The 27478-nt window shown below is 36.0% G+C and overlaps 3 protein-coding genes across 3 annotated transcripts; all 3 read right to left on the bottom strand.

The window, feature by feature from the left end:
- Window positions 1-4681: 4681 nt before the first annotated feature.
- On the bottom strand, window positions 4682-8621 carry LOC130968839 (transmembrane 9 superfamily member 3-like). Its single transcript, XM_057894313.1, has 7 exons — window positions 8361-8621; window positions 7944-7984; window positions 6988-7573; window positions 6749-6886; window positions 6484-6640; window positions 5898-6382; window positions 4682-5213 (listed from the first exon to the last, which is right to left on the bottom strand). The coding sequence occupies exons 1-7, from the start codon at window positions 8516-8518 to the stop codon at window positions 4994-4996; spliced, it is 1785 nt and encodes a 594-aa protein (XP_057750296.1). The 5' UTR covers window positions 8519-8621; the 3' UTR covers window positions 4682-4993.
- Window positions 8622-9014: 393 nt separating this feature from the next.
- On the bottom strand, window positions 9015-16177 carry LOC130970279 (sodium/hydrogen exchanger 8). Its single transcript, XM_057896311.1, has 23 exons — window positions 15670-16177; window positions 15245-15295; window positions 14946-15037; window positions 14708-14785; window positions 14472-14629; window positions 14218-14319; window positions 14024-14141; window positions 13772-13824; window positions 13642-13707; window positions 13412-13456; window positions 13248-13300; window positions 12923-13107; window positions 12732-12779; window positions 12545-12652; window positions 12097-12328; window positions 11675-11977; window positions 11341-11438; window positions 11064-11195; window positions 10741-10950; window positions 10436-10642; window positions 10081-10342; window positions 9682-9989; window positions 9015-9554 (listed from the first exon to the last, which is right to left on the bottom strand). The coding sequence occupies exons 1-23, from the start codon at window positions 15956-15958 to the stop codon at window positions 9234-9236; spliced, it is 3519 nt and encodes a 1172-aa protein (XP_057752294.1). The 5' UTR covers window positions 15959-16177; the 3' UTR covers window positions 9015-9233.
- A 453-nt stretch (window positions 16178-16630) lies between these two features.
- On the bottom strand, window positions 16631-20345 carry LOC130970281 (probable potassium transporter 17). The gene is made up of 7 exons (XM_057896312.1): window positions 19652-20345; window positions 19338-19577; window positions 19200-19250; window positions 18666-18926; window positions 18310-18362; window positions 17834-18203; window positions 16631-17716 (listed from the first exon to the last, which is right to left on the bottom strand). Exons 1-7 carry the CDS (start codon window positions 19935-19937, stop codon window positions 16866-16868), a joined length of 2112 nt encoding a protein of 703 aa, XP_057752295.1. The 5' UTR covers window positions 19938-20345; the 3' UTR covers window positions 16631-16865.
- Window positions 20346-27478: the final 7133 nt, after the last annotated feature.

Raw genomic sequence — 27478 nt, 5'->3', positions numbered from 1 at the left:
AAATTAACTTATATTTTAATATTAATAAAATAATAAAATATCATATGATTTATAAAAAATATCTTAATTTATTATATATGATATATATATATATATAGATTCTTATAAAATTTTAAAATTCTTTTCTCAGCGTGTTCTATGTCCGTATCCGATCTGTATGGCATGATAGTAAGTTATACATTATAATTCACAATAAAATACATTTGACTTCTTCTGATTTAATTCTATGATGAGTGGATGGTACTGAACCAATCACTAGCTCACTGCTATATACGTAAGAAGGAGAAAGATGTAGGGGAGAGGGTGATGTTTTTCTAAGAACAGTAAATGAACTTTTTTACGTCCCCAGAGATGTAGGTTAAAAACGAAGGAGTGGCAAGTAGCTAATAAGAAAATGTGTACTTAGCTTATCATATATACTTAAACGAATATGCAAATTAAATAAAGCTAAGCTTAAATGGTGTAGTTATACCAAATTTGTGGCATAAAGTATTAAACTATTAGGCTATTAAAAGAAAAAGACGAGCTTGAGACAAGTTAGATGAAAAGAAACTACTAATAAATAAAACCAAATTATGGCACACTAAGTGAATACAAATTTAAATATATATTTGTATCAAAGATACCCCTTTTGTCCCATTTGAATAATATTACTGGAGAACCGTTACGATATATTATAGTATAAAAGATGATCGGAAAATCGGCTAGTTGTCTCAAGTATATATATCTGTATATTCATGCGTGCTGCAAATAACTATGCTATAACATTCCATTATTTATCATACCTCATGTATTTTAATAGTGCACAGTAAAAAGCAAAAGAAACAAGGGTTGAAGAGAGAGAATTGAAGGATTGTATTTTGACCGAGAGAGAGAAAGAAGTTTATGTTTAATCATTATGGGTAATGATTCCAAAGGTGCATTGCTAGTTCCTACCACCACAGTAATTCATCTAAACATATATAAGAATTCCCTGAAATTCATTGAGAAATTAAAAAAGATGGAGTGAGTGAGTTTGACTTGGTTGCTGTTGAAACACGCTTTGGGCGAAACTAGCCTTAGCAATTGGGTCGGTGGGACCAACTTGTCGTCCATGGCACGCCGGGACCCACTCACTAATAATAAGTAACATCACATTTTTCACAGAATCCAAGTTATAGCTAAGAATAAGGACTTTTCATTTTTCAAATGATCAAAAGATCATTCCCTTGGCGTGTAATGTATCTACGTCCTTCAATTATTCTTTATCAATTCAATTTGACTCCCTTTCCGTCTCTCATCATGCCATATAGATTGAGAAATACACTAACCGCTTATTTCAGAGAGAATTCTGATTCTCATTCACTGAGAGCAGAAAATGGAATAACAGAATTATCAACTAACTGTAACTCAAGCTAACAAGTTACTCTACATAGCAACTACTCTAACCTCTATCTAACTAGGGTTCTAGCAGCTTTAGTTAACTTCTAACCTGATTAACTACATGTTACTAACTTTAACTACCCGTTACTATCGTTTCCCAACTTCCCATAATACTCAAATTACTCAACGCTATTTACTTGTAAGGGTGTCAAAACTAAACCGCTCAATGAACTAGTAAAATGACTAGTTTAATATTCTAATCGAAATTGAATTAGAATTGAACTGATTTAATTAAATATAAAATAAAATTATTAAAAATATAATATATAATTTTAAATATTTAAATTTAATCATTTTTAAATTAATAAAATTTAAATTTAATAATTTTACATAATAATTTATCTGTAATTTATTATTAAAAATTCACAAACAAATTCAAACATTAAAATTTATAATTAAAAAAAATTAAAACACATAAATGATAAATATATATTTTTCATCGCAAAAAATATAAGGTTTAACTAAACAAAAAATACTACTAATCACAAGTTATAATAATAATCATCATGAAGTGTTCCACATTATATACAAGCCACAATAACATAAATTACATTTAAATCAAATTTTGGATATGCTTTGGCTATCAAAAAATTAGCCGCAGTTGGCATGCAATTGATTTCTTTCTTAATAATAATAATATAACCAACTCACACAAATTTAAAGTTATTGGGTTGTTAACAAAGAGAAAAACTCTGATTTTTTTTTTAAATAAAAGCGTCATTTTAAGAAGATTAACACTGAATCAGAAACTATCAAAAAATCAAATCGGTTCACACAATTTATCAATTAACCGTTAATTTGACCAAATTTTTTATCAAATAAATTTTCATGTCAATTGAACCGATCAAAGAACCAATTCTCAATTAATTCAGTCGAACCAACTAATCCAGTTCCATTTTTAGAATCATGCTATTCATAACTGTACTAACTGTAGAAGCACGGTGTATTGTGATGTGTAAGATTAAATCGAAAAAATTGTAAAAGCTTTTTATTTCTCCTTTTCTTTTTATATAGGAACTTTGTTATGATAGTCCCTACGAGTGGTATTGCTATTTGCTAATTGCTAGGATGAAATCATTGTGGTTCAAGCATGTGAATTGTAAAAGCGATAGTGAAAGATATAATAAAATCATTTAAAGTTGGGTTAAATTATCACCTAGTGTCTCACCAAAAACTATAGCTTCCTATCAAAATAATACGGTTTGAGCTTGCAAGATGTGGACAGCAGAACACTATCTATGCAAACTAGTTCACATTTTAAAATTTGTATATAACTAAAAAATAATTTATGATCATTTCTCTTTAAAAAATAAAGCCAATATATTGAAGTGAATAATAACTTTTCTTTTCCTGATTTTAAATTTGTTTAACTTCTCGACTCCACTTAAATTTTGCTAATTTGAAAAGCATTTTATTCTTACCTGTAGTCTAAATGAGTTTAGATTAGTATTTCTAAAGTGTAGGTATTTTTAAATGTTGATAATAGGTATAGGGCACACTTAAAATCCTAAACAGGATTACTCTGTCCTTCCTAATAGTAAAGTTATGAGACACTATACCCCATAATTGCAATAAGGGTTCACAATTTCAACCATCAAGTGGTGAGAATTTTCTTTCCCATTGTTGACTATAAAAAAGTGCTGACAATTATCTTAATCAATGGAAAAGAAATATTTCCTTGCCTAACAAAGATTACAAATCAATGACCCTCGTATGTATATATATATATATATATATATATATATATATATATATGTGTGTGTGGTGTAGTCTATGGTGGCCACAAGTTTTGGTGCCTATGGTGGCTATAGACTTCACAAAATTATATTTTCAACAAAATAGAATAAAAAATTGAAGCACGTTTTAGTTTTATTAATAAATAATGACATGTTTATGAGTGTAAATAAAAAAAAATTAGACCATTTATCATATTTTTTGACAAAAAAATGATCTATCGTTTTCTCTCGTCGTCGGAAATAAAATCGCTACCAATGCCCAAAATTTAAAAAATGATAGTATCTAAAAATACTTACATTGCATTAATTTTGTTTCTCATGTTAATAAATAATTATTTATATCTTTTATTTTTAATTAAAATAATCATTTTATTCTGCAATAAAAATTTTGAAGTCTAAAGTTACTGTTATTAATTAAATTTTAATATTAGTAAAGTGAAATTTAAAATTAGTAATTACAAAAAAGAAAAGTACAAGTAGATAACGAAAATATTAATGCAATGTAAGTATTTTTAGATACTATCATTTTTTAAATTTTGGACATTAGTAGCGACTTCATTTCCGACGACGAGAGAAAACGATAGATCATTTTTTTTGTCAAGAAATATGATAAATGGTCTAATTTTTTCTTTTATTTACACTCATAAACATATCATTATTTATTAATAGAACTAAAACGTGTTTCAATTTTTTATTTTATTTAGTTGAAAATATCATTTTGTGAAGTTCATAGCTACCATAGGTACTAAAACTTGTGTCCACCATAGACTACACCTCTATATATATATATATATATATATATATATATATACTTGGTAAAAGAATTGATGAATATTGAAGAAGAAGAATCATCAATTTACTTTAGTTACCTTTAAGCCCATACTTCTTTTCTAATTTTTTATCATATCCTCCTTTTCTCCTCAACATGGTTCAAGTAATAAATACGGCTTTGGTTCAAGCAGCGTGAGACTGGCTTAGTAAGAATTTGATTACACATTTCATTTCACTTCCGGCTTCAAATTGGGAGTTCGAATTTTTGATGAAAAATTCTGAAATCTTTAATCTTTGTCAGTCAAAACTTAGTCTCTATTTTTAGTGAGATTATTTGATACTCAACTTATACCCGGCTTATCAACTTAAATTTGGAAGTATTCTCTCATTGTGTCCCACAAAACTAATGGATCTCTTGAACTTGTTTTAGTAAAACTGGAAAATCTTTGTAATTTAAGTGTTATTTTATTTCAGACACAAGTCAATGATTGTGATCCGTTATTTTCCCCTAGACAAAATGACTTAACTTTCTCGTGAAAATAAAACACTGGCGCCAAAATTAATTCATATATTTCTTAATGACAATTATGCAAACCATTTTTTCTGTTAAAATAATTAATAAGGCACCTAGTATTTGCTAGTTAGAATATATTTCCTATATGTTATAAATCATAATTAAATAAGCCCTTCAATAAATATCTATCTGGATTAGCATAAAAAATCATTTCCAGTTTCAGAGAGCTAAGAAGAAATTAACTGAACTGATACAAGATACGTCAAATAAATTTCAGTGAACTACAGTTAATTAATCAAATATTAAAATCCCATGGTTACAAAAAGATTCCTATAGTGCCAAGCCTATGCAGTTAAAGAGCAAAGAGGAACATGACACCATTTCAAGGAAGGAGTCGATGCTTCTCTTGCTCTCAGGTACACTATATATAACCTACCTTATGAAAGAGAAGAAGAGGAGGAAGAAGAAGAAAAATCATAGAACTTTTTTCTCTCTTCAGCTAACAGCAATACTATAAAACTTACCAAAAAGTTAAAGTTCAGCCACATAACTACTCACACTTGATGGACCTGTATATATGGCGGACAAAGAGCAGCGAGGCACGAAAGCCTACGCTGCCAAGCATGAGGAAGAAGCCATAGCAGATGCAGGCCATGTAGCCAAAGAAGAACGAAGTTTGCATGAAACCAGACATATCTGATCGTGCATAGTAGTAGTACAAGCAGTAGCCGTAGATGAACAAACCAGTTGATCCACCACACAGAAAAGACCTAAAAAAACATATATCACCATCCCATCAGGACGAGAAAAGCTAAATAAGGGACTATAATGTTTAAAGTGCTGCTATCTTCAAATGATTTAGAACAGCAAAGATTTCGAAGAAACAGAATAATTGGCAAAAACACACATTTATGTGATTAGCTCCTCAGCTCACCCAATACTAAGGCCTTGACTGGTGGCACTATTGGGTCAATGGGCCTCAGATCAGATCCAATACAAGTGTTAGGCCAAGGCCGAATCAAATCCAAAATGCAAACTAAATAATCAACTAATTCCAAGTTTTGTATGCATTAGTCCAGAATGCCGAAATATCAATCCATCAATGAAAACCTCACAATGCCACCCACAAAAGAATACCAAGGTTAATTTTATATTTATCCTATATTTTCTAAATTTCTATTAGGAAAGTGGAACATTTCCCCGTGGACGGCCCCCGGGGGGGGCGGGGGGAGGGAGGGAGGGAGGGAGGGATTAAGATAGGAAAGCTCTTTCTTGTTCTCTATATTAGTACAAATTTTAATTTTCTACTCTCTTCCTAGTCATTGGCGGTTTCCTTTTAAACTAACTGAACTTCTGATTTATGTAAGATAATATTTATATGTGGTGAAAATCATAATATAATGATATATGAACTGTAAAATTCTTAAATTACAACAGAAGGCAAAATTGCATACCTCCACCACCATTCATGATCTTCAGCAGCAAGTTGAAAGTATGTCAAAGCCACAGTGATGAAAGCAGTGACAATCAAGAGAATAATGAAGACAATGAAAAGTATGCTGTAAATAGTATAAATCCTGTGGCCCCAAACACTAGCGAAAATGTAGTACAGCTCGATGTAGATGGCACTGAATGGTAGAAATCCAGCCATTGCCATCTGGGGGATGGTACTCCTGTACCAAGGCAGAGGAGGAATCTCTCGGGGATATTTTGTAGTGCGGACAGGTGCTTGGAACTCGGCTTTGCTATTTTTCCCTGCAATACCGCCCAAGACAAGTAATGGTGAAGTTACCAATGTCCATATTAGGACAATCACCAAAATTGTGCCAAATGGCAGAGCAGCAGTTGCGCTATAAACAATTGCAACTGTGTTAAGGAAACAGAACATCAGGAACAGAGGGCCACAAAAGAGGCATCCTGTCAGCAGTAAGTTTCTAACCTGTAAAACAAGAAAATAAATTTATAAATAATTTCATTCACAGGTATTTTATCAATAAAATCCAACCATTGGCAACCATCAATGCAGAAATCCATGTGTACCCAATTAGTCCCTTCAAGTTGAATATAGAAGGAAGTAGCAGTGTAGCCAGCAATGCCAGACGTGAGAGCATATATGACCACCAGTGCAGTAAATAAAGCTCCTCGGTTATAGGGATAAAATACACCAACCAGTGCAAGAGTGAAAATGAAAATGGTACTGCACAAACAAATGGAAATAGAAATGACATTCGATAAAGTTTACAACTTATATTGGGCAAACAAGCTTCAACATACACAGGGTAAAAGGGCATTAGAAGATTCTTACAGAGCAAACAATTGAGTACCAGAACCTAAGGCAGCTGCAAACAATGATTTATTCTTCGGAAACCGGAAAACATCACCATGAATATATTTCCACCCTGTCTCCTCTTGATCATCAGCAGCTTCCTCATCTTGTGCATATCTGGGGGAAATTATAGCAGATAAGATACAAGAAAAAGAAAATTAATAGAGCGACGCTCTAAGTAATAAGATTATAATCCGTTGCTCAATAACAAGTCATACTTCATAAAATCATTCTTTAAGACACGCATGAGAATGGTGGCCAGAAAACCAGTCAGAAGAAGAACTGTTACACAGGAGTTTATGATTGAGAACCAATGAATCTCTAAGTGATGTGGCAAAGAAGAAGACTGAGAGTATTTTTCCATTCTCCTCTCAAAAGGAATATCTGTTGGCTTCCATTTTGCAGAATAAAGAAACTCAGTTTCAACTTCCTTGTCCTCAGTAAGGTCCACAACAGAATGAGGATCCATGCGGGCACTGATTTCAATCACACGATCTTTGTTGTATAGAACATCGAACTGAATGTGCTTGTAAAGGAAATACTTATACTCGCTGGGGTCATTTTTCCCTTCTTTGTCAATTGTTCCAATAAATCCCCAGATTGGCAAGTCATCATAGTACATTTGGAAGTAATAATCTTTTTTAACTGCTTCTCGGAACCGAGCAACATCCTTCTTTGTGAGCTTCTTCTTGCAGACAGATATCAAGTCCTTATCCTTATTGAAGTCAAGAACATAAGGAGCACTCACAAGGCGGTCTCCATTCAACACCTCACCAAGTGCTTCAGTCTTTTCTTTCTCACGACCTGGCATGCAAATTTACTCATTTCAGGATACATATATTAAGAATCTAATACAAGCAGGAAAATGACTTAAGAAAGCAGCATATTGCCATATTCCCTGTTCAGATAGATGAATGAATAAGCCTTCCAATTTTTTTTTTTTAAAAAAAGAGGAAACTAACAGGGTCTAACTCATCTCTCACATGCTTACCTTGTTAAGTAATCACATTTGTCATTAATACTTACAGAGAGAGAGAGAGAGAGAGAGAGAGAGAGAGAGAGAGAGAGAGAGAGAGATAATGATGCATAAGCTCTACTAAAACCAGTAAATACAGTAATAAAGGTTAAAGGGAGCAATAAATACCAAGAGCTGAAGAATAAATTCAGCACCTACCTGTTGAACAGAATGGCAGGTCAAAATACCGGTAAGTTTCACTGAAAACCAAACAGATAAATAAAATAAGAAATTAGAATGATAAACATAGACAGACCATAACAACCCATAAGAACTTCACCTCAATACCATAAAAAGCAACAAGAATTCTGAAACAATATCACATTTTGAACACAACCAAACACCGAAAATGGCTCAAACCGTTGAAAAACACAAGAAGCCAAAACAAAACTAAGCATAGAATCAGACACCAACGCCAGTCTCACACAGACACATGCACACTCAAGAAACAGAATCATTTCGCAGTTGACGCCTATGGGATCCTATAAATAAGGAATCTTCAATTTCAGAATCAGAGATTCGAAATGAGGAGATTGAATAGGATCGAAACGGATCGGCGGGGGGGAAGGGCCATACCTAGGGTTGTGAAAGGGACCGACTTTGTTGGCGTAGAGAGGAACAGGGTCACCTTCGTTGTAACGGTGGTTTGAAGCATCGGATCTGACATGAGTTGCGAGGAGAGAGGTTAGAATCGCGAGAGAAAAGAGCAGCGTCGAGAACTGGGCCCTTCCCATGGCGCACACACACCCTGCACTTTCTATCTTCTTGTTTCTCTGCTTTCTTCAAGCTTCACAATCAGATAAGAAATAAATCAGAGAGAGAGAGAGAGAGAGAGAGAGATTTTGGTAAATGACCAAATTAATTAACAAAGAAAAAAATTATAAATTTTTACTAATAAGACAAATTTATAATAGTGTTTTGTCCTTTGTAAGTTTGTATTTTTCATTTTTTCATCTTCTTTGTTTCAATAATTTGTCTTCTATTTTCGAAGGTGACAAAAGGATGTGACGAGTCATGTGACTCAAAAGTCGTAAAATTAAAATTATTTTAATATTTATCCAAGTAAAAAATCTAGTTCACGGTTCACCAATTATGTGATACTTAATTTATATTTGTGCATTTAGTGGTTAAAACATTTGATTGGAAATTAATAAAAGATTTTGCAAAAGGGAAAACAACTAAGAAGAGATTAATAATTAAAAGGAAAGTTCAAGTCAGAATTCAACAAACTAAGATGAACAAGATAGTTTTCTTTTCTTATCAAAATTTTATTCATCTGCACAACAAAACGGTGAAATCAACATTCTTTAGAATTGCAAAGTTTACATGATCAATCATAAGCTTTAATTTCACGCTTACAAATATATTATGTACAAAAATGTTTCTACGAAAGCAGCATTTATTAAACAAAACAACTACATATCTCAGCTACTGTCCCATTCCTTCAAGTCAAGAATGGGGAAAAGATAGGGTGCTTGGAGAATCAATCCTGACAAGAAGATCTTCTTCAACAACTGAATCATCATCACTTGAGTAATCTCCATGATGCTGCACTCTACTTTCAGTGTTTTGTAGAGGTTGGTTTGGAGCATTTTGTTGTGCTAAGTCACTCACTTCACGGCCCTTCTTTGCAGTGACAGCACTTTCTGATTTTACTGACAAGAGTGGACGCCCCTGTTGTGGCACAATGCTTGGGTATGACAAACTAAGAGCCGGTTTAGTCTGATTGCTCGTCGAACTTCGGCTCCGGCCAGGGATCCGTAATTCCACCTTCCATCAAAATAAAATCAAGTTAGACACAACAACATATCAGCATTCCATGTTAATTCTCATTGCTTGCTGATCAAGCAACTACTAAACAATAAATGGCATGTTGAATTGCATGAAACCAACATACCATGCTCCCGTAGATGCTCAACTGCATTGCTCTTGCAGACAAATTAGTTATTTGTCGGCCGTTCCCTTCGGAATTGTGCCGATGGGGCTTCTGCTTGTAGAAGTTTTCAGGCCAGCTCATAAGACCGCTGTGTTCTCTGCTACGTAAGGTTCTATGGGGATGTTCCATGGAATGTGATAATAACGAATTTGATCTTCTAGCAGGAGGAGAATCAGCCTCAAATGCTGCAATGTCAAATATGATTACCCTTGCTCTAGCTTCAACTAGATAAGACGATCCTTGATGAGAAAAACTACTTTCCCTGATACCTGTTTGTATAATTCAAGGTAAAAGATTTATCAAATTCATTTTCTACTTCATCCATAATCACAAAGTTTTCAAGACAGTAAGATCAAATACCTGAACTTGACAAACTGTGGAAGCTTAGATTCCCTTGTGAAGAGAGCAGGACTGCTGGTGCTGTTACCAGTTCTTGACGAGCTTGAGTTTTGACATATCCTTCTAGCAAGAATGCGACCGAATGATTCGGTATTTCTATTGTCTCTCCTCTTATGTATATTGTCATTTGTGATCTTTCAGCAATCATGGCTCTTAGTTCTTGCATAGACATTTTCTCAAATATCTGGGGAAGCAATACTTTGGAAAGGAAAATAGCACTTTCCTGAAAACCATGATAAACTTAGTTTAGCATGGCACCAAAACATATAATAAGGGTGTTAATGATTTAATGTCATAGCAAACTAACTAATCATACCTGCCACAGGAAGTCTTCCACGGAAGGGTCTGATCCAAGGCATGAAACTATCTTGTCGGCTTCGATGAAGACGCAGAACACCACGGAATCTGTGAGGACATCACAGATATACTGCCTTCCTGTCAGCACTTCGTAAAGACCCAATGTGATCCCGTGCGAGAAAGTTGGATTGAAAGAGTGCTTGTTTCTTATCACCTTGCTTTCCCACTGAGAGACCGAAATATTTTCCAAGCATTAATCTTTGGAATGTTTAATCAGATAACATAATGCAAACTTCATGAACATAATGGCTTCTTAGTTATTACCTTTACCACTCCATTAGAAATTAACCAAATTCCATTTGATCTTGATCCTTCCTTGTATAGTGTCAAGCCACGCAATTTCATCATTTCCCTGGTACCACTTATAAGTGATTCACGAACCGGAGAAGGCAGAGCGCCCAACATAGGATGCATACTAGTTATTTTAGGAAGCTTCACCAAAGGAGGATTTCTGAGTAATTTCTTTAAATCAGTCTGAAAAATAAACAAATTCATTAATTGATGAACAACACAATTATAATTCCAGAGAAGAGCGAATCGTTAAGGTAACAGATGAAGAGAAAAGCATGAATATCACCAGAGGATACCTGGACAGCATCATGCAGATGCAACATCTCTTTCTCCTCCAAAATCCCAGCCTTCTCAAGGTCTTGAACATATTCAATTAAGTGATTTAGAACTACATATGTGGCTTGCCTTGTTTTCACAACTCCTAAGACCTGAATGACAGCAATCACATCAAATTGAGCAAAAAAAAAAGAGTTTATTTAACCCTCTTTAACAATAAAAAAAGATGGATTATGAAATTTAAATTGATCTGAAACCAAGATAATATTGGAGGATAATTTTTTTTAACTTGCATACCTGAGGATATGTTAGGCGAACGTCTTCCAGGAACTTCCGTGCTTCTTCTCCTTCTGCAATGCTTTCATTGATAACAGCAGAAGCAACATCACTTTCACCTACACAAGAAGTTTTATGCAGAGAAAATCAGCAACTAACTATATATTGTATATTTTTAAACCAGGGTGCTTGTCACCAGGATTTACAGTGTTTATTAGTACAAGATTTGTATTCTATTTTTCACAGCAAGTTAAGGAGAAGAAACTATATGGAATAGAGGCAACAAAAAGAGTAGAAGCTGCAAATAGTATTTCGTAAGATAAAAAGCCAAAACTTAGTGAGGTAAAAAAACTACCTATGAAGTCATGTAATTGTTGTCGAGCAACTCTGTGTGCACGAAGAAACGCAGCACAAATATTACATGCAGATTCCAACCTTTCCACAGTGAAGTATGTAACTAATTTTGGTGGAAGCATACTAGACTGAAGAAACTTGTAGTAATTTGGAAAGTGAACATTAGTTTTTAAGCCTTTCCAGTCACATAGAGGCTCATGTGAAGCCAAATCTATTGCCTCCTCCACAGATAACATTAGAATATTAGCTGTCGTTTGAGAAATTCGTCCTTCATCAAGCATCTCCCAGTAAGCAGCTTGGACACCTAATATGAGCAACAAGCTCTCAAATTAGTCATGATACTAATGTGGTTGAAGCAATCAAGTTCATAATATTAGAAAACTATCATACTCAGACTATAAGGATAATGTAAAAGTTGCTAACCATTGAGAAGGCGTACTCGTATGTCTTTCAAATTCATAGCATCCAGATTAGTATCATTTTCAGATGTGCCGTGAGGATGAACACGTTCACCTTCAATGTTATTTAAGCAGGAGATATATCTCTTCACTGTGGCCCAATCAGCAGGCCCTAGTTCCTCATCATCTCCAAGTTCACCAAAAGCTTCTAGTGCTTTGTTCAACATTTCATACTTTGTGAAATCAAGGATACGTTTCTGTTAATTATACGATCAAATTATTAGGGCAAAGGCCAAATATAACTTGAAAGACAAGACTTCTGAAGGTATATCCTTATATCAGAGTGGAGATATTGTTTCTCAAGTAAGATAGAAATTGAAGCATTAAGGCACCATTTAATGCATGAGATAACAGAATGTTTTATCCCTTAGAGCAAGAAGATAAGCTGAACTTAGAAGATCTGGAATGCTGACCTTTGCAGCTGTTAACTTGTCCATGTCAAGGTAGTGTAAAACAAACTGTGTTGTCGAACCATTCACTATAAGTGTTAAAAACACAATACCACCAGTGAAGAAAACAAACTGCACAAGCAAAAGGTATTTGAGTGATGAATCTAATGTCCTTGTAAAGTCATAATTAAATCCTAAACCCAGAACATACCAGTGTTCCTGTCTCTGGAGTCAATTCAAGTGATCGGCCACTTGAACGCTGAACAAACCCAAAATTTAATAATTAAAAGATTAAACTAATAATAAGATAGTATGTGCATAAAGAAATTCAGAAAATTAGCAATAAAGGAGAAGAAATTTTTGGCTAAAAAATGCAGCTTTCATTAGTCATTGAATACTTGCCTTGACTGATAATGAAAGTGACAAGGCAACTGCCCCTCGCAATCCTGACCAGATTAGAATACAAGCTTCTTTCCAATCCAAGCCATATCCAAAATACCTTAGCAAGGGAAATAATGCACCAACTACGATGCATCTCGACACTTGAACATAAACATAGAGAAGCAAGAGGTGGGTCCATGATGTTCCTTCAACAGAACCAAGAATTTGCAGTGAGTCTTTTAGACTCAACAAACATACATTTTTATCAAGAGCAACTAAATGGAAAAGTGAGAGTATAATCAATGGCCTACTGAGCAAAGAAGATAATTTAAGAGGTAAATACTACCATGATGGAAGACATTGTCATCACCAAGTACTCCTTCAGCTATAACAACTCCACTGCAAAAAGAAGATAACATAAAAAATAATAATAAAAAAGGGTATGAAAAGCTTGATTCACAAGTTATATCAATTGATTGTTATGATTTCAGAATCCATTTATGATCTTACCTCAAGATGAAAATTAATGTATTAGCAATATATGCAACCATTTCCCTGGAGAAAATAAAGTCAGTCAGTAAAATAAGTATTTACTGTTCTACATAGATTTAGATAATTAGATTCCTTTTATCTATTTCCTATTATCATCACTAGAATGAATGTTGTTGAAAATAAGGAAAATCAGAATGATGTCCTATAAGTATATAATTTATATAAACAAGTAGAAGCAAGAAACATACCAAAAGATATGTAAACTTTGTTGACTTTCACCCTTAAAAGCTGTCCTTGCAAATGCAGAATAGAACCTGTAGAAAAATTTCAATAACTAGATTCCAAATATTAAGAGATAAATGCTAAAGATCGACTTACATTCCCAACGACATGACAGTCAAAACACCAGATAGATCAGCACCCTCTTGAGCCTATAGAAGCATTAAGGACAAAAACCAAAGATGATTGTAAGATTTCAAGTTTTTAACAGATATAACCTCTCATCTTACTTAAAGATGCATCATGCATGCAATAAATTAAGGTATATAAACGATTGGATACCACTTGCATAACTATTCATAGTACAAATACAATCTTTCAACTACTAATCCAAGTTTAAAAGCAACTTACAGTGAAGTAAGCAATGTAGCTAACGGCAAGTGTAAGGGAAATCTCTATCACTGTATCATTAAAAATAAACCCAAGCCATAAAACAGATGCTATCCCAAAAGCAACACCAATTCCTACACTGGTGCAAGAGCAGAGAGGGTCACAGAAGCAAAAATAATTTTTGCTGGTAAAACAATAAAGAAGGTGAAACCTACGCTCCAAATGAGACTTGCACTAGAAATTTGATAACATCAACCCAATTGTAGGTGCTACCAAGAACCATTCGATAGAATAAAGTATAAACCACAATAGCCGTCCTGGAAAAGAATGAAGATACAGCTTAATCAAAGAAAAAACTGAAAAGACTTCTCCAAAAGAATATCATTTATCACTTCATTCTGTGTTAAAGGCTTGAAGCCAGTTCCTATATCCCAATTAAATGAAGAGAAAAGGAACTAAATCAGAATACCCATCATTCATCAAGGATTCGCCTTCAATTATTGTGCTTAGTTTTTTACTGGCACCGAGCTCCTTCAACAAAGCTACAACTGCAACAGGATCAGTTGCGCTCAGAAGTCCCCCAAGCAATAGTGATGTTTTCCAACTCCAATTATATGGAAAAGTTAGCTGCATTATGCCAAGGGGGTTACATAATCATATCAGTATCATATCACCGATGAAATATGAACACATTGGTTCACATACCTTCAAAACAGCTCCAAGACAAAAGGTTGAAATCACAACTCCAGGACCAGCTAGTAAGATCATTTGAGCAATACACCTCTACAACACCAACCAAAACGGAAACTGAGGTTCAGTCAATATTCTGAAAGCAAAATAATATTACAAGCATGCATACATATATGAGCTAGGAACTGGCATAACAGTATCACTTTATAACTAAAGTCAGTTTGTAGTAATACAAAAATTCGGAGAAAAGAACCTTGATTTGGTGAACTTCCATTGAGAATGAGCTCTCAAAAAGGAGAGCAGGAAGAAAAACGGCCAGCAGAAGTTCTGGATTAATCTCTGCCCCTGCATATAAAAAAGTAGAATTCCTAGTTCCTTCAATGAATTTTAAAGAACGAGAAGTGATGATCAAAGCTCTTTAAGTTGGAAGATTTTCAAAATGTCATGTCAATACACATGTTTCAAAGTAGTAAAATGAAAAGCACTTGGTTTTCTTTTAATGGGAAGTGCTTAAATTCCAGAATAAATTGAATAAAAAGAGAACAAACTTACAAATACGAATTCCATCCCCAATCTTTCCCAGCCGATGATGAGTACCATACTCTGTTCAGGAGTTAACAATTAATCAGTCATGCACTTTTTTTCCAAAAAAAAAAAATTGAAAGGCAAACGGGTGCTTATTATATAAACAGTGTATAGATTATTACACCCCCCCCCCCCCCAAAAAAAAAAAAAAAAAAACACCTCCTTAATTTGTCCTGATCGTTTTCATACTGATCCAAATGACATTGCAAAGTAGGCAAATATGTTGTCTCCTCTCTATTTTTCTTTACCCCTTTGTACACAGATAAGGCAGCCTATCCTTATCCAGCAAAGTCAACTTTCCCCATATGGGTTCAAAACCTGATGCTTGAAATTCAATAGATAAATACTGAAAGAGAAAAGGTCAAGTATAATAAGAGAAGAGGGGAAGGTACCTATGGAACCAAGGGCAATGCCAATGATGAGCAAGGCAACAGTGTAAGGGACTCTGGTGCCGCGGAGGAGGTGCCTGCATGCAATCCCAAGTACCATACTGATACCAAAGAAGACGACCGCATCAGATGGATTCCCAGTCTCTGCAAAATTACCAGAAGAAGAAGAAGAAGGAGACGGAGAAGAGGCATCAGCAGCAGCAACAGCAGCAGCAGCAACATCAGCAAGGGAAAAAGGTTGTGGTTCTTCCATGAGCTTGTAAGCAATCACCGATGCTGTGACTGCCGCCATTCAAACCAAACTGAGATGTCAGCTTCAGCAGGCAGCAGAGTCACAGAGAGAAGAGAAGGGGGGTGCCAACTTGTTCAATAATGATGTTTGTGTTGTTTGTATGTGTCATATAGATCCGATTTGCACGTTTCAATGGTTTGAGGGACACTCATGAACCAAGTACACGTACAACTACGACACGGCAATGAATAAATAATAAATAGTGAGTGAGTGAATGAGTGAGCGAATGAGAAGATCGTTGACTGAATTAATACTATAACAACAATCCCAGACCAACGAAGCTTTTTTAAGGTAAAGAAATCGACGTCAATCAATATACATGTTATATGAACATGAGCGTGTGATTCCCTTTCCTGTACAGTGGACACAACTCCATGTGTTTCTGTTTTATTCTAAGAACATATTCTTCATTTATTCTTGCGCTTGATTCCATTTCCCCATCTTCTTCGACTCCCTCCCTATTACTGCTTCAACTTTTTTGTTAGACGGTCCATTTAACACTCTCTCTTGTCTTCTAGTATAAAGCAACTCAAAACACACCATCCTTTTTATCACTAGATCAAAAGTCGTTAACAAAAAGAGTAGTAGTAGTAGCATGTGGTTATCTCATCAACACGGGACTTTAAATAACCGACACCTTAATAGATCATAAGTTGACTTGATTCGAGTAAAATTAGCTCAGCTTCAGTTATTTTTGTATAGATTAGTTGAGCTTCAATAGACTTTTAGGTACCAAGGAAGCAAAAATCAACATACTAAGTTAATGGTTTTGAAAAGAAGAAATACAAGTATATGGGTAATTTTGAGTGACGTACATATTAATCCAATTCAGGTATCTTTTGCCCTGTTTATGTTATGTATGAACAAGTGAAGCTACTGAATAACTGCTTCAATATATTTTAACCCTTCAAGCCTCGTATAGCATTCCAACTTCAATCCTTTGCTGTAATGGAACCCGAAGCGCAGGCAAACCGGATCTACAGTTGCTGTGCATGAATTCATAGAAACCAAGCATGATTTTATCAAACCAACCACAGTTCAGGCCAATGTAGAATCTAGTCTTTCCGCGAACATGAACAACCCCGGCACATCTTGCTTCTTCTAAACTGGAAACTTCTTGCTCAATCTCTTGAGAATCAGGTTCAGCATTACCAGAGCAGTTTTTTATATGTAGTATCAAACTACCAATAACTTGACTTACAAAATCATCTTCAAAATGTAGAGCATCTGCATAGCCATATTGGATTACACAACCATACACCCCTTCGAGATTTGATTTCTTGATTACAATCCTCTCATGTGGATCAACCTTAGGGACTAATAAATATCTGAGAGTTGTGAATATGGTGACCTTATGAAGGGATTTCATGTTCTTAATGTAATGGCCAAGAATAGGAGTCAACCCATCTTGAATGTTAGTATAAAAGAAACATATTCCAGGAACCCTTTGAACACTAGGGTCAGCTAAAAGTTCTTCAAGTCTATGAAAGCTTATCTTCTGGGTTATCTCATACTCGATTTTTCTTTGTCTACCATAAAACCAACCGAACATGATGAATGCAAGGACAAATGATATGGCAAAAGGAATCCATCCACCTTCAGAAAATTTAGTGAAAACAGCACTGACGTAAACCCCTTCCATGATGAAAAACACAACAAAGTAAAGGGTAACCAGCACAACTGGGGTTCTCCATATCATGATCATGACTAATGTAAGTAATATAGTGGTGATAAGCATTACTAGGCTCACAACGACACCTGCAATAGATGTCATATACCAACATCAGAGGACAGACAGCAAGTAGTTTCAGTTACAGATTAGAAGACAGCTTTCAAGTTGTGACATAGTGAAAGCTGAAATAGAAACTGACATACCAAAAGCATTTCCAATATCTTTTCCATCTCCAAAAATGAGTATTACAGCAACACAAAGGACCATCAGGATGTAGTTCACTTCAGGAGAGTATACCTCTCCTTCTTTACTGTGAGATGTATGTACAACCTTTACTCGAGGAAAATAATCCAGTACCACAGATTGCTTGATGATGGAAAATGTAGCTGAGATTAATGACTGGCTAGCAACAACTGCAGCTGATGTAGAAATAATAAAAATAGGCCAGTACACTGAAGTTGGTATAAATTTGTAGAATCCATCATCATGGTCATTGGGATTCTTGATCAAGTATGCTGTCTGTCCCGCATAAGTGAGAACTAAAGATGGGTAGATTGTGAATAGAAAAGCTATCTGTTACCAAATACAAAAGAAGAAAAGGTGAGAATTCTGTTAATTGGCTGAAAAGGAATCATAGCTTTGTAAGGCATACCAAAAAATAAAATGAAACAAAGTTAACCTGAATAGACCTCTGATTGAAATGACCAAGATCAGCAAACATTGCCTCAGAACCTGTCAAAGTGAACAATTAAGAATGAACAAAGGGAAAGATACTACGAAAATACACATTGCACATCCACATACAGAAGAAAGGGAAATCTTTCATCTCAAACATTAAGTTGCAAGTCTCTCTTTGCACAATTCTCATATAGCAAATTTAGGCAATAGCCAATCCAGAGCAAGCCAAGTTGATAATATAATAACATGAATTGACAGAGAAACAAAGAAGTCCTTGAATTGAAAGATAATATTCCTACTTCTGTATCAATGGACAATGATGATGAATATTATCAAGATGATAAGAGACACACATACCTGTAATGCAGAGGACAGTACCACCAAGTAAAAGCCAGCCAGCTTTTCCATTTCTCCAAAAGAAATGGAAAATATAGTGAGGAGATATAGCCTTGAAAATACTAGGATAATGGTGTATGATGCTGTAAATTCCTACAAGTGGGGTACAAAAGGTCCATGCACCCATTATTGGGGAAAAGAGGAAACTCACGCGTGATGTGCCAAATTTTTGCAATAAAAACAAAACAACCAAGACAATTGCAGAGAGTGCTTCCACAAGTGCTGCAGCAGCATGAGCCAAAACAGAAATAATGGTTATATAAACCAGGAGAGCAAATTGTCTGACAATGTCATAAAGCTCTAATCTACTCTGCCAAGCAAAAATCACTTCCTATGTTGCACCATTAAGATGTTATAGCTTTGTATTTCACATAAAAAACCAAAATTTCGACAAAAGAAGCAAACCTTCCAAAGTTTTATTGTACTTTCTAAACTATGGAATCTGCAACTTAAGCTCACAAAGTCACAATAGTACTGTATACATTTAAAACTTACATTTGCTTACTGAGGGAAAAGGTGCTCTTAGTCCATCCATTGCTGATAACACTGAGAATGAATTTACAAAGCTGAGTTAATGAAAACATTTTCAATAAGAAAAGCCACCAAATTATTGGAAAAGATTATTGACCAAACCTGAAATTGCAGGCGTAAGTATGCCATCACCGATAATCATGCAAGTTCCTAGCATAGCAAGAAAGAGCAAAACTCGTCGAGCAACTATGCTTCTTTCAAACAATTTGGCAAGCCAAGATTGTGCTTCAACACCCCTTTCTATGCGTGAATAAGTACTTGAATTAGAATATACCTGATTAGATGGAAGGATTCCAATATTCAATCGTCTGCAAAGTAAAGAATACAAGGCAAAAGTTCCACCTGTACCGAACTCAGATAGGTTAAGATTGAAAAATTGATTGATGTGATGAAAAAGGAGTTGTAGTAAGTAATACCTTCACCGTGATCATCAGCATGGATGGCAATGGTGGCGTACTTGACAAGCGCAATGAGAGTGAGAGTCCAGAACATGATACTGTATATGCCGAGATAGTCATCTTCGGTTGGAGAGTTCAACGGCATTGAAGGATAAACATAAAGCGGTGACGTCACGAGGCCTCCAAAGACGACTCCCAGGGTCCTGTAAGCCAGCAAGAGTGTCTCCCTTATCTCCTTCTCCTTCCCCTGAGAAGAAGGAGGAGTGGCGGCGAAGTGGAGGTTGAGTACGACGCCGTCTGACATGATCGCTTGGAATTTCAAGTTAGCAGTTGCAAAGACGTATTGGCGCTCCTCCGGTCCTCCCTCGTTTTTCTTGTTTTGTCTTGTTTGCCACGTCCCCAAAGATTTATGGACTCTCAAAAAGACTTGTTGGTTGAAAATCGTTATGATTAAATTAATTATTAATTAATATAATAAAAAAGTACTCCATGGCTCCCAAACCAAAGTGATTTCAAGGTATGGAGCTCTATAACGGTCCTTTTCCCAACAATTACTGCCAGTGAATTATACAAGATCTAACGAAGCATGAAGGAGATGAGATATTCTTGCCTTTTAAAACTCAACAAATTTTAGATTTGCCCAGCCCACTTAAGTTTAACAATGTAGCTGACTCATTTCACTAGAAGCACTCTCGATCTCGATGTTGCAAGTTACAACTTACAATGTAGGAGGAAAAGATGAATTAGTTGCAGTCCCATTTTAATTTGTCCGCCATGTTGGGAGAAAATAAGGGATTTTTTATTTAAATAAAATAAATATTTTATTTACAAAAATACATAAATAGTGAGGTATTTATAAAATTGCATTACGAGATATATCTTGGATGCTGAGGGTATAATTCAAAAGCGAATATATGTGGCTGGGTGACGCCGAGTCATAACTTAGGTACATCTGAGATATGTATTAGGACAGAGATTAGGTATTGAACACCTAAGATATGCGCAAAAAGCGAATGGAGTCTCAACACCGCGAGATATGTACATGCGCCGTGATTGAGATCTCAACGTCCGAGATACACTCGCATGTTTATATAATGTCACAGCATTCGAGATTGCTGTGCATAACCATCATTTTTTAAGTTTTTGTGACGTTCTCAACGCTTAAGTTCGAGTTCCTTCAGAAAGTATGGCCTCCCAAAAATATGTCCGCGAAGGAGACATCAACAGACTGAATGTTACTTGGCATGTAGCTGGAGCTTTAGACTTTGAAGTTAGTAATTTTTTATTTTATTTTTAATAAATAATAAGTTTAAATGTTTAGTGTTAATAACTTAGTTAATGGGATATGTATGGTGAGTAAATTAAGTTAAAAGATCTATATTAGTTTCATTGGTATACCTAGTATGGTTTTATAATGTACATAGTTGATTGTAAGTAATTGTTACTTAAGTTAAATAAATAAAATAGATAAAAAATTGTGAGTTAAGTTAAATAAATAAAATAAGTAACTCTCAATTAACATGTTAGTCTAATTAATAGGTATCTGTTGCATTTAATATAATTATTTATTTAGGTGGTTTATAATTTTTAGTAATCTGTAGCAACAATTAACGGTTTAGACGAGATTAATATGCGAGAGTAAATGTTATGGGAATTCAGAGACTACAGTTACAGTTGTCACGCCGTGTGACCTTAGGTCTCCCCCCGTTGGACATCATGTTGCCTTATATAAGAGAGGCTGGATTCAGGCATGCAATAGAGTTCAACGATTTCATATTTGATAATTTTTTTAACTCTGTATTTGTCGAGTGGTGGAGGCCCGTGACTCACATGTTCCACCTTTCATGGAGTGAGGTCAGCATTACGCTCCAGAATGTTGCCTACCACATTGGTCTGCGCATTGGTGGAAAGCCGATCGGGGGTTGCATCAGAGACTTCTAGTGATGGCATAGACACCCCACGTGGGAGTGGGTTAAGGATTTACTTGGTGACAGGCCGCTACCACAGTCAAAAGGAGCGAAGTAGGTTTTTGGGGTGAGGATGACCTGGTTGAGGGATAGGGTTGCACACATTGCAGAAGGTGCAGCTCTGGATACATTCCGTCAATACGCCCGGTGCTATTTGATGATGCTCATTGGGGGTTTCCTGTTTACGGACAAGTCTGTTACACTTGTCCCTTTGAGATGTTGCCACTGTTAGAGGATTTTGACCGTTGCAACTAGTTGTCATAGGGATCTACACTGTTCTGACATACATATCACTCATTGTGCACCGCGGCAAGGCGTGATGTGATTGACATTGCGGGGTGTATGCCGCTTCTTATCTCGTGGATCTACTATAGGTCCCCGTGTTTTAGTCCAAAGGGATACGATCTCGTCAGATTCCGTCCGAAGCATTCTATGTTGAGCATGAGGCCGACATGGCCAGGACTCTTATCCTGGGTACCTCCATCCCCAGTCACCACCTGGCTGATGACACCTCCTGGGACCAGGCCCAGTTCGACATTGGCTCAGATGTTAAGATAAACCTCGATGACATGTTCCAAATCGTTGGTGCGACTGGGGATGCGATGGATGAGTTTGCAGGTCATTATCGATAGCAGAGAGACCATATTGACATACCAGGATCATCGAGCGGTGCATCCGTTCAATATGGGTCAGCACCATCATCGTATTATCAGACTCCACCGCCAAGCCACCACCAGTATGGATCTGTGCCATCATCGTATTACCAGACTCTACCTCCACCACCACAACCACTTTTGTTGGGATCAATCTGGCTACCTCCTCCTCCGCTGCCACCCGTGCATGGGCCACATCCTCCACTTTCACTGTGCATGGACCAGCTCCTACACCACCACCACCACAGCAGACACCCCCCACTACAAGCCACCCAGGTTTTTGTCCTCGTCCAGCTCGTCCTCTGAGGGTTTCTTGTCCTCGTAGATGTGGGACTGGACACCATTTGGATCCAGCAGGAGGACGGCATTAGTGTTTAGTATGGATTAGCTTTTTTTATGTACTGTACATTCTGATTATGTATTACAATCATCAGTTATGCTTTTTTAGTTGATTATTCGTGTATGACTCTAGATATTATGATCATCAGTTATGCTTTTTTAGTTGATTATTCATGTATGCTTTTTACGTTAATGTTTTAAGTTGATTATTCATCAGTCATGCCTAACGTTAATGCTTTAAGTAGATGTGAAAACAATAAGACTAAAGAATAACAGATACACTAAATAAAACGACTGATTGTTTCATTACACATCAGAGATGGACATAATAAGTAAAAACACAGATTGTTTCATTATACATAAAACTTACAACCTTGCAATGCAAAGCCCTAAATCCTAAGCCGCTGGTTTTCATTGATCTGATAGTTGTGCGTTGGGACACCCTCATTTCGTGTGTCCCTCCCCTCAGCATAGCCCACATCTCTTCTCTGTTTACTCAACAACATCCATCTCATTCCATAGCCGAGTAGATACTGGCCTTCCCTTGCCTTCCATCGCATGGTCGGGTGGGACTTCAGGCGTGCACCATCTCATATACGTTGAAAACAGATGCCATCCTGCACAAGGGATCGATGAAATGCCCCTACTTAATGCTCGCAGCTACACATGCCGCCAGGCGTGTCGACATGGGTAATGCAATGACTGGAATAGACTGCAGTCACATGTATGCGTGCTAAGCCAAACGTGATACAAGGATGGGGGACACGAGGATCAAACATGAACTATGCTAGTTTGGTGACAGCAAAATCTACATTCGGTCGGGAGATTGTTAGGTACATCAATCTACCAATGAGTCAGCGATAGGCAGATGGGTCTGCCAAGGTTTCCCGTTCACTTGTGCAAAGCTTCAAATTTGCATCTATGGGAGAGGCAGCAGGCTTACAACCCAAGAAATCAGTGTCCTCTAGTAGTGAAAGGGTGTATTTACGTTGGGACAAAAAAATTTTCATGATGGATTTTGCCAACTCCAAACCAAGGAAGAACTTTAAGTCACCGAGCACCTTAAGCTTGAAGACTACCTTCAGTTTTGCTTCAATTCTTTTGATGATGTCATTGTCAGGTCCAGCTATGATAATGTCATCGACATAGAACAATACAAAAATGGTTGATGGATCGTCACCAAACGAAAATAATGAGTAATCATTTTTACATTGGGTGAATCCATGATGGGTTAGTGTTGTACAAAATTTATTGAACCATTGACGTGAGGCTTGCCTCAAACCATAGAGTGGTTTGGTTAATTTTCACACCAAATCTTGATTTATCTGTGGATGTCCAAGCAGCACTACCATGTAAACTTCTTCAAATAATTCTCATTTAGAAAAGCGTTGTTTATGTCTAGTTGCAGAAGATTCCAATTCTTGGCAACTACTATGCTCAAGAGAATCCTAATTGTGGTGATCTTTATCACGGGGTTGAAAGTGTCTTTGAAATTGATCCCTGCCTGTTGTGTATAGCCTTTTGTAACCAAATGAGCCATGTACCTATCGAGAGTGCCATCAGCCTTCAATTTTGCCTTGTATACCCATTTGAAGTCAATAGTGTGTTTGTTGGATGGTAGAGAAACTAGTTGCCAAGTGTTGTTCATCTCTAAAGTTGTAAGTTCTCCAATCATATTCTGCCTCCATTGCTCATGTTTCACGGCCTGATGATATAATTGTGGTTCAGGTATTTTAGTCACATTGGCAATGGTGGCTTGATAAGTATAGTTAAGTTTGTGGTGCCTAAAGTAGTTGGAAATTGGATATGAAGTGTTGGTGTGATGGACATAATCTCGAAGATAGTGAGGTGTTTGATGGGGTTAGGTAGATCTTCTAAGAAGTTGGTGGGTTCAAGACCAGGTATGACATTATTTTTGGCACGGAGGTGGTAACGTTTGGGTAGCTATATTTTCTGGAAGTGGTTGCATATTAGGGGTGGGTTCAGGATCCGAAGCAGGTATTGGTAGCACTATGTCATTGAATGGATCAGAATCAAGGTCATGATTTGGTTTGTTGGTGAATGGAAGAATGGATTTATGAAAAACATCTCTAGATACGAAAAATTGTTTTGATTTTAAATTGTACAGTTTGTATCCCTTATAACCTATTGGGTAGCCAATGAACATTGATGGGTCAGCTCGAGCATTAAATTTTGGTCTTCTATTCGAATTAGTAGCTGCATATGCTAGGCAGCTAAAGACTCTTAACCTCTCATATGTTGGTTGTTACTTAAAGTTGAGTAGTTTTGATGGTGTTCTATCAAAAACAATCCCATGCTGACACACTCTCCCCACAACCGAATAGGGAATTTGGATTGGAAATAGAGTGATATGGCTACATTGAGGATGTGCTGGTGCTTTTTTTCAATTATTGCATTCTACTGAGGCCTGTATGGGCAGAAGAACTAGTAGAGGACTCCCTTTTCATGTAAGAAATCAGTAATAGCCAACTCTTTTGCATTGTCCGATCTGATGCACTTGATCTTGGTATTAAATTGAGTTTCATTAATGTATAAAACTATATGAGGTAACCTGCAGCTTCACTTTTGTTATGCAAAAAATAAATCTAGCAAAATCTGGTCCAGTCATCAACAATACTCAGAAAATATTTGTAACCATTATATGTTGGCACATGGTAAGGTCCCAAATATCACAATGAACTAAATCAAATGCATTCGGATACACGTTGTTATGTGACTTAAAAGGAAGCTTTTTGAATTTTGCCAAAGGACAAATTGAACAAATAGAATTGGAAGAGGGTTTATTGAATAGGGATAAACTTTGTAAGATCTTATTGGATGCATGGCCTAATCTAAAATACCGAAGGTCAAATTGACAGAAATTGGCTTTAACAAAATCAGTAATTGGAACTGAAACTGGCGTAGTGATCTTAGAAGGTGGCTCAGGTTTTAGGATGTACAGTCCATTGCTTAAATCACCCTTCCCAATCTTCCTCAGTGAACTGGGGTGTTGGATGTCAAAGAAGTTGTGGCCAAATCTGATTGTGATTTGTGTATTTCTTAGAAAAGAGGAAATTGATAGTAGATTAATAAAAAATTCAAGTACATATAGAACATTGTTCAATGTAATTTCAGGACTAATAATTACGGTACCTACATAATTTGCTGTGAAAACATAATTATTTGGGAAGATTATTGAAAAATTTTAAGAGGTATAAAAATTCGAAAAGCGGTTCAAGTCACATACATGCTATGTGAATTGTCGCTCCACTGTCAAGGATCCAACAATTTTGAGGTATTTGTTTTCTTGAAAGTGATGAGTTGAGGACTATACCTGCAGGTGTGGCCACTTCAGCAGAATCAGCTGCTGGTGAATCTAGGATCTGCTGATTGCTAAGTAATGCAATCAGTTGCTATATCTGGTTCTGGTCCAAATTTAGTGTGGACTTTGCCTCTGAGATTGCAACATGATGAACTGATGGTTTGGTTCCACATTCTCTGCCATAACCAGGAAGAAAGTCATGGATCTTGTAGCATTTTTTCATTGTGTGGCCAAGCAATCCACAATGGGAGCACATAAACCTGTCCTTCTTCCGCTGCCCCTTGCCTCGTCTATGAAATTGTTGTTGAGGTTGATTATTCCTTGCCAAGAATGCTACTTGATTTGAGGAGGAGTTAGTGCTAATTGACCTGTGCCTTTCTTCTTCAACTATAAGAGAGAGAGAACCTTGTTGATGGCTGGTAGGAGTTTCATAAGCAGAATTTGAGCACAAATCTGTGCAAAAAAAATCATCAAGACCCATGAGAAAACAATGTACATATTCAGATTGAAGAAAGTCTTGCATTGAGCGGGCATTACCGCAGTTACACGGCACTGAACGATAGGAACTGAGCTCTTCTCACAATATTTTGATCCTGGAGCTGTATTGAGACACAATCATAGCACCTTACTTTAGGTTCATGAGTTCTCTCTTTATCTTGAAAATTCTAGGTCCGTTACCATGTTCGAACCTTTCTTTGAGGTCATGCTAAAGTTTCTCAATCGAATCTGCATAAAAGAGTGAGGTTGCAATTTTTTTTTTGAAACTGAATTAAGGATCCAAGTGCTCACTACATCGTTAACACATTACCAATTTTCAAATTGATCAGGATCTGCAGTTGGATATGGACTTAAAATTGTGCCGCTGATAAATCCAAGCTTTCTCTTGGCATTTAAAGCTTTCTTCATAGCGCGACTCCAAAAGTGGTAGTTTTCCTCAGTGAGTTGTTGAGCGACAAGAATCAAACTCCTGTTGATCTATCATGGAGAGTGCAAATGGATTCACCATTTTAGGATCAATGAATTTTGGGGTAGTAAAATTCAAAATGTCTTTTCTAAACTCGTTGATCAGAACTTCTTGCTTTCACTGCAGATAATTGTAAATCGGTGAAACAATCAAACTCTCATCAAATTTTATTGTGTGAGTTTATGAAAAAAAAATATTCCAGAAAAAAATAAAATTTGTAAAAAAATGTTATAAAAGGAAATATCTTCTAATAATATGTTAGAAGGTGAGAGAGAACGAAAAATTGGAAAAAAAAATGAATTAGTTGTATTGATTCAAACTCTAGCTAGTAATATATATATATATATATATATATATATATATATATATATATATATATATAAGTATAGAACAGTAACTGAATTCTAACTAAATACAATTGCTCTAACTAACTTTAATGAATAATCTAGCTATGCTGATAGTACCTTATCATTCACCCCAAAAAAAAAATCCAAATAGCTTATGATGAAAACAAAAATTCCATCAATCACAAGACAAGACTATATGGTGGGTCTGAGTAACTTTCTACTACTTCAATCATGAATCTTACTTCCTTTTTTT

The sequence above is a fragment of the Arachis stenosperma genome, chromosome 3 (genome assembly GCF_014773155.1).
Source record: "Arachis stenosperma cultivar V10309 chromosome 3, arast.V10309.gnm1.PFL2, whole genome shotgun sequence".
In the NCBI taxonomy this organism is placed as follows: Eukaryota; Viridiplantae; Streptophyta; class Magnoliopsida; order Fabales; family Fabaceae; genus Arachis; species Arachis stenosperma.
Note: the sequence above shows the minus strand (reverse complement) of the source record. Positions and strands in the feature narration are given on the sequence as shown.

What these genes read in the sequence shown, in the direction of transcription:
- LOC130968839 (XM_057894313.1), bottom strand. Translation starts at nt 8,518, where the DNA reads ATGGGAAGGGCCCAGTTCTCGACGCTGCTCTTTTCTCTCGCGATTCTA. An exon ending in CCTGCCATTCTGTTCAACAG is followed by an intron (nt 7,574 to 7,943) that starts GTAGGTGCTGAA and finishes TTTGCATGCCAG; the next exon opens with GTCGTGAGAAAGAAAAGACT. An exon ending in TTAAAGAATGATTTTATGAA is followed by an intron (nt 6,887 to 6,987) that starts GTATGACTTGTT and finishes AATTTCCCCCAG; the next exon opens with ATATGCACAAGATGAGGAAG.
- LOC130970279 (XM_057896311.1), bottom strand. Translation starts at nt 15,958, where the DNA reads ATGGCGGCAGTCACAGCATCGGTGATTGCTTACAAGCTCATGGAAGAA. An exon ending in TGACAATGTCTTCCATCATG is followed by an intron (nt 13,108 to 13,247) that starts GTAGTATTTACC and finishes GTTCTGTTGAAG; the next exon opens with GAACATCATGGACCCACCTC. An exon ending in TTTCTAATGGAGTGGTAAAG is followed by an intron (nt 10,643 to 10,740) that starts GTAATAACTAAG and finishes TCGGTCTCTCAG; the next exon opens with TGGGAAAGCAAGGTGATAAG.
- LOC130970281 (XM_057896312.1), bottom strand. Translation starts at nt 19,937, where the DNA reads ATGTCAGACGGCGTCGTACTCAACCTCCACTTCGCCGCCACTCCTCCT. An exon ending in TTTTCCCTCAGTAAGCAAAT is followed by an intron (nt 18,927 to 19,199) that starts GTAAGTTTTAAA and finishes ATGCTGCTGCAG; the next exon opens with CACTTGTGGAAGCACTCTCT. An exon ending in TACTGTCCTCTGCATTACAG is followed by an intron (nt 18,363 to 18,665) that starts GTATGTGTGTCT and finishes TCACTTTGACAG; the next exon opens with GTTCTGAGGCAATGTTTGCT.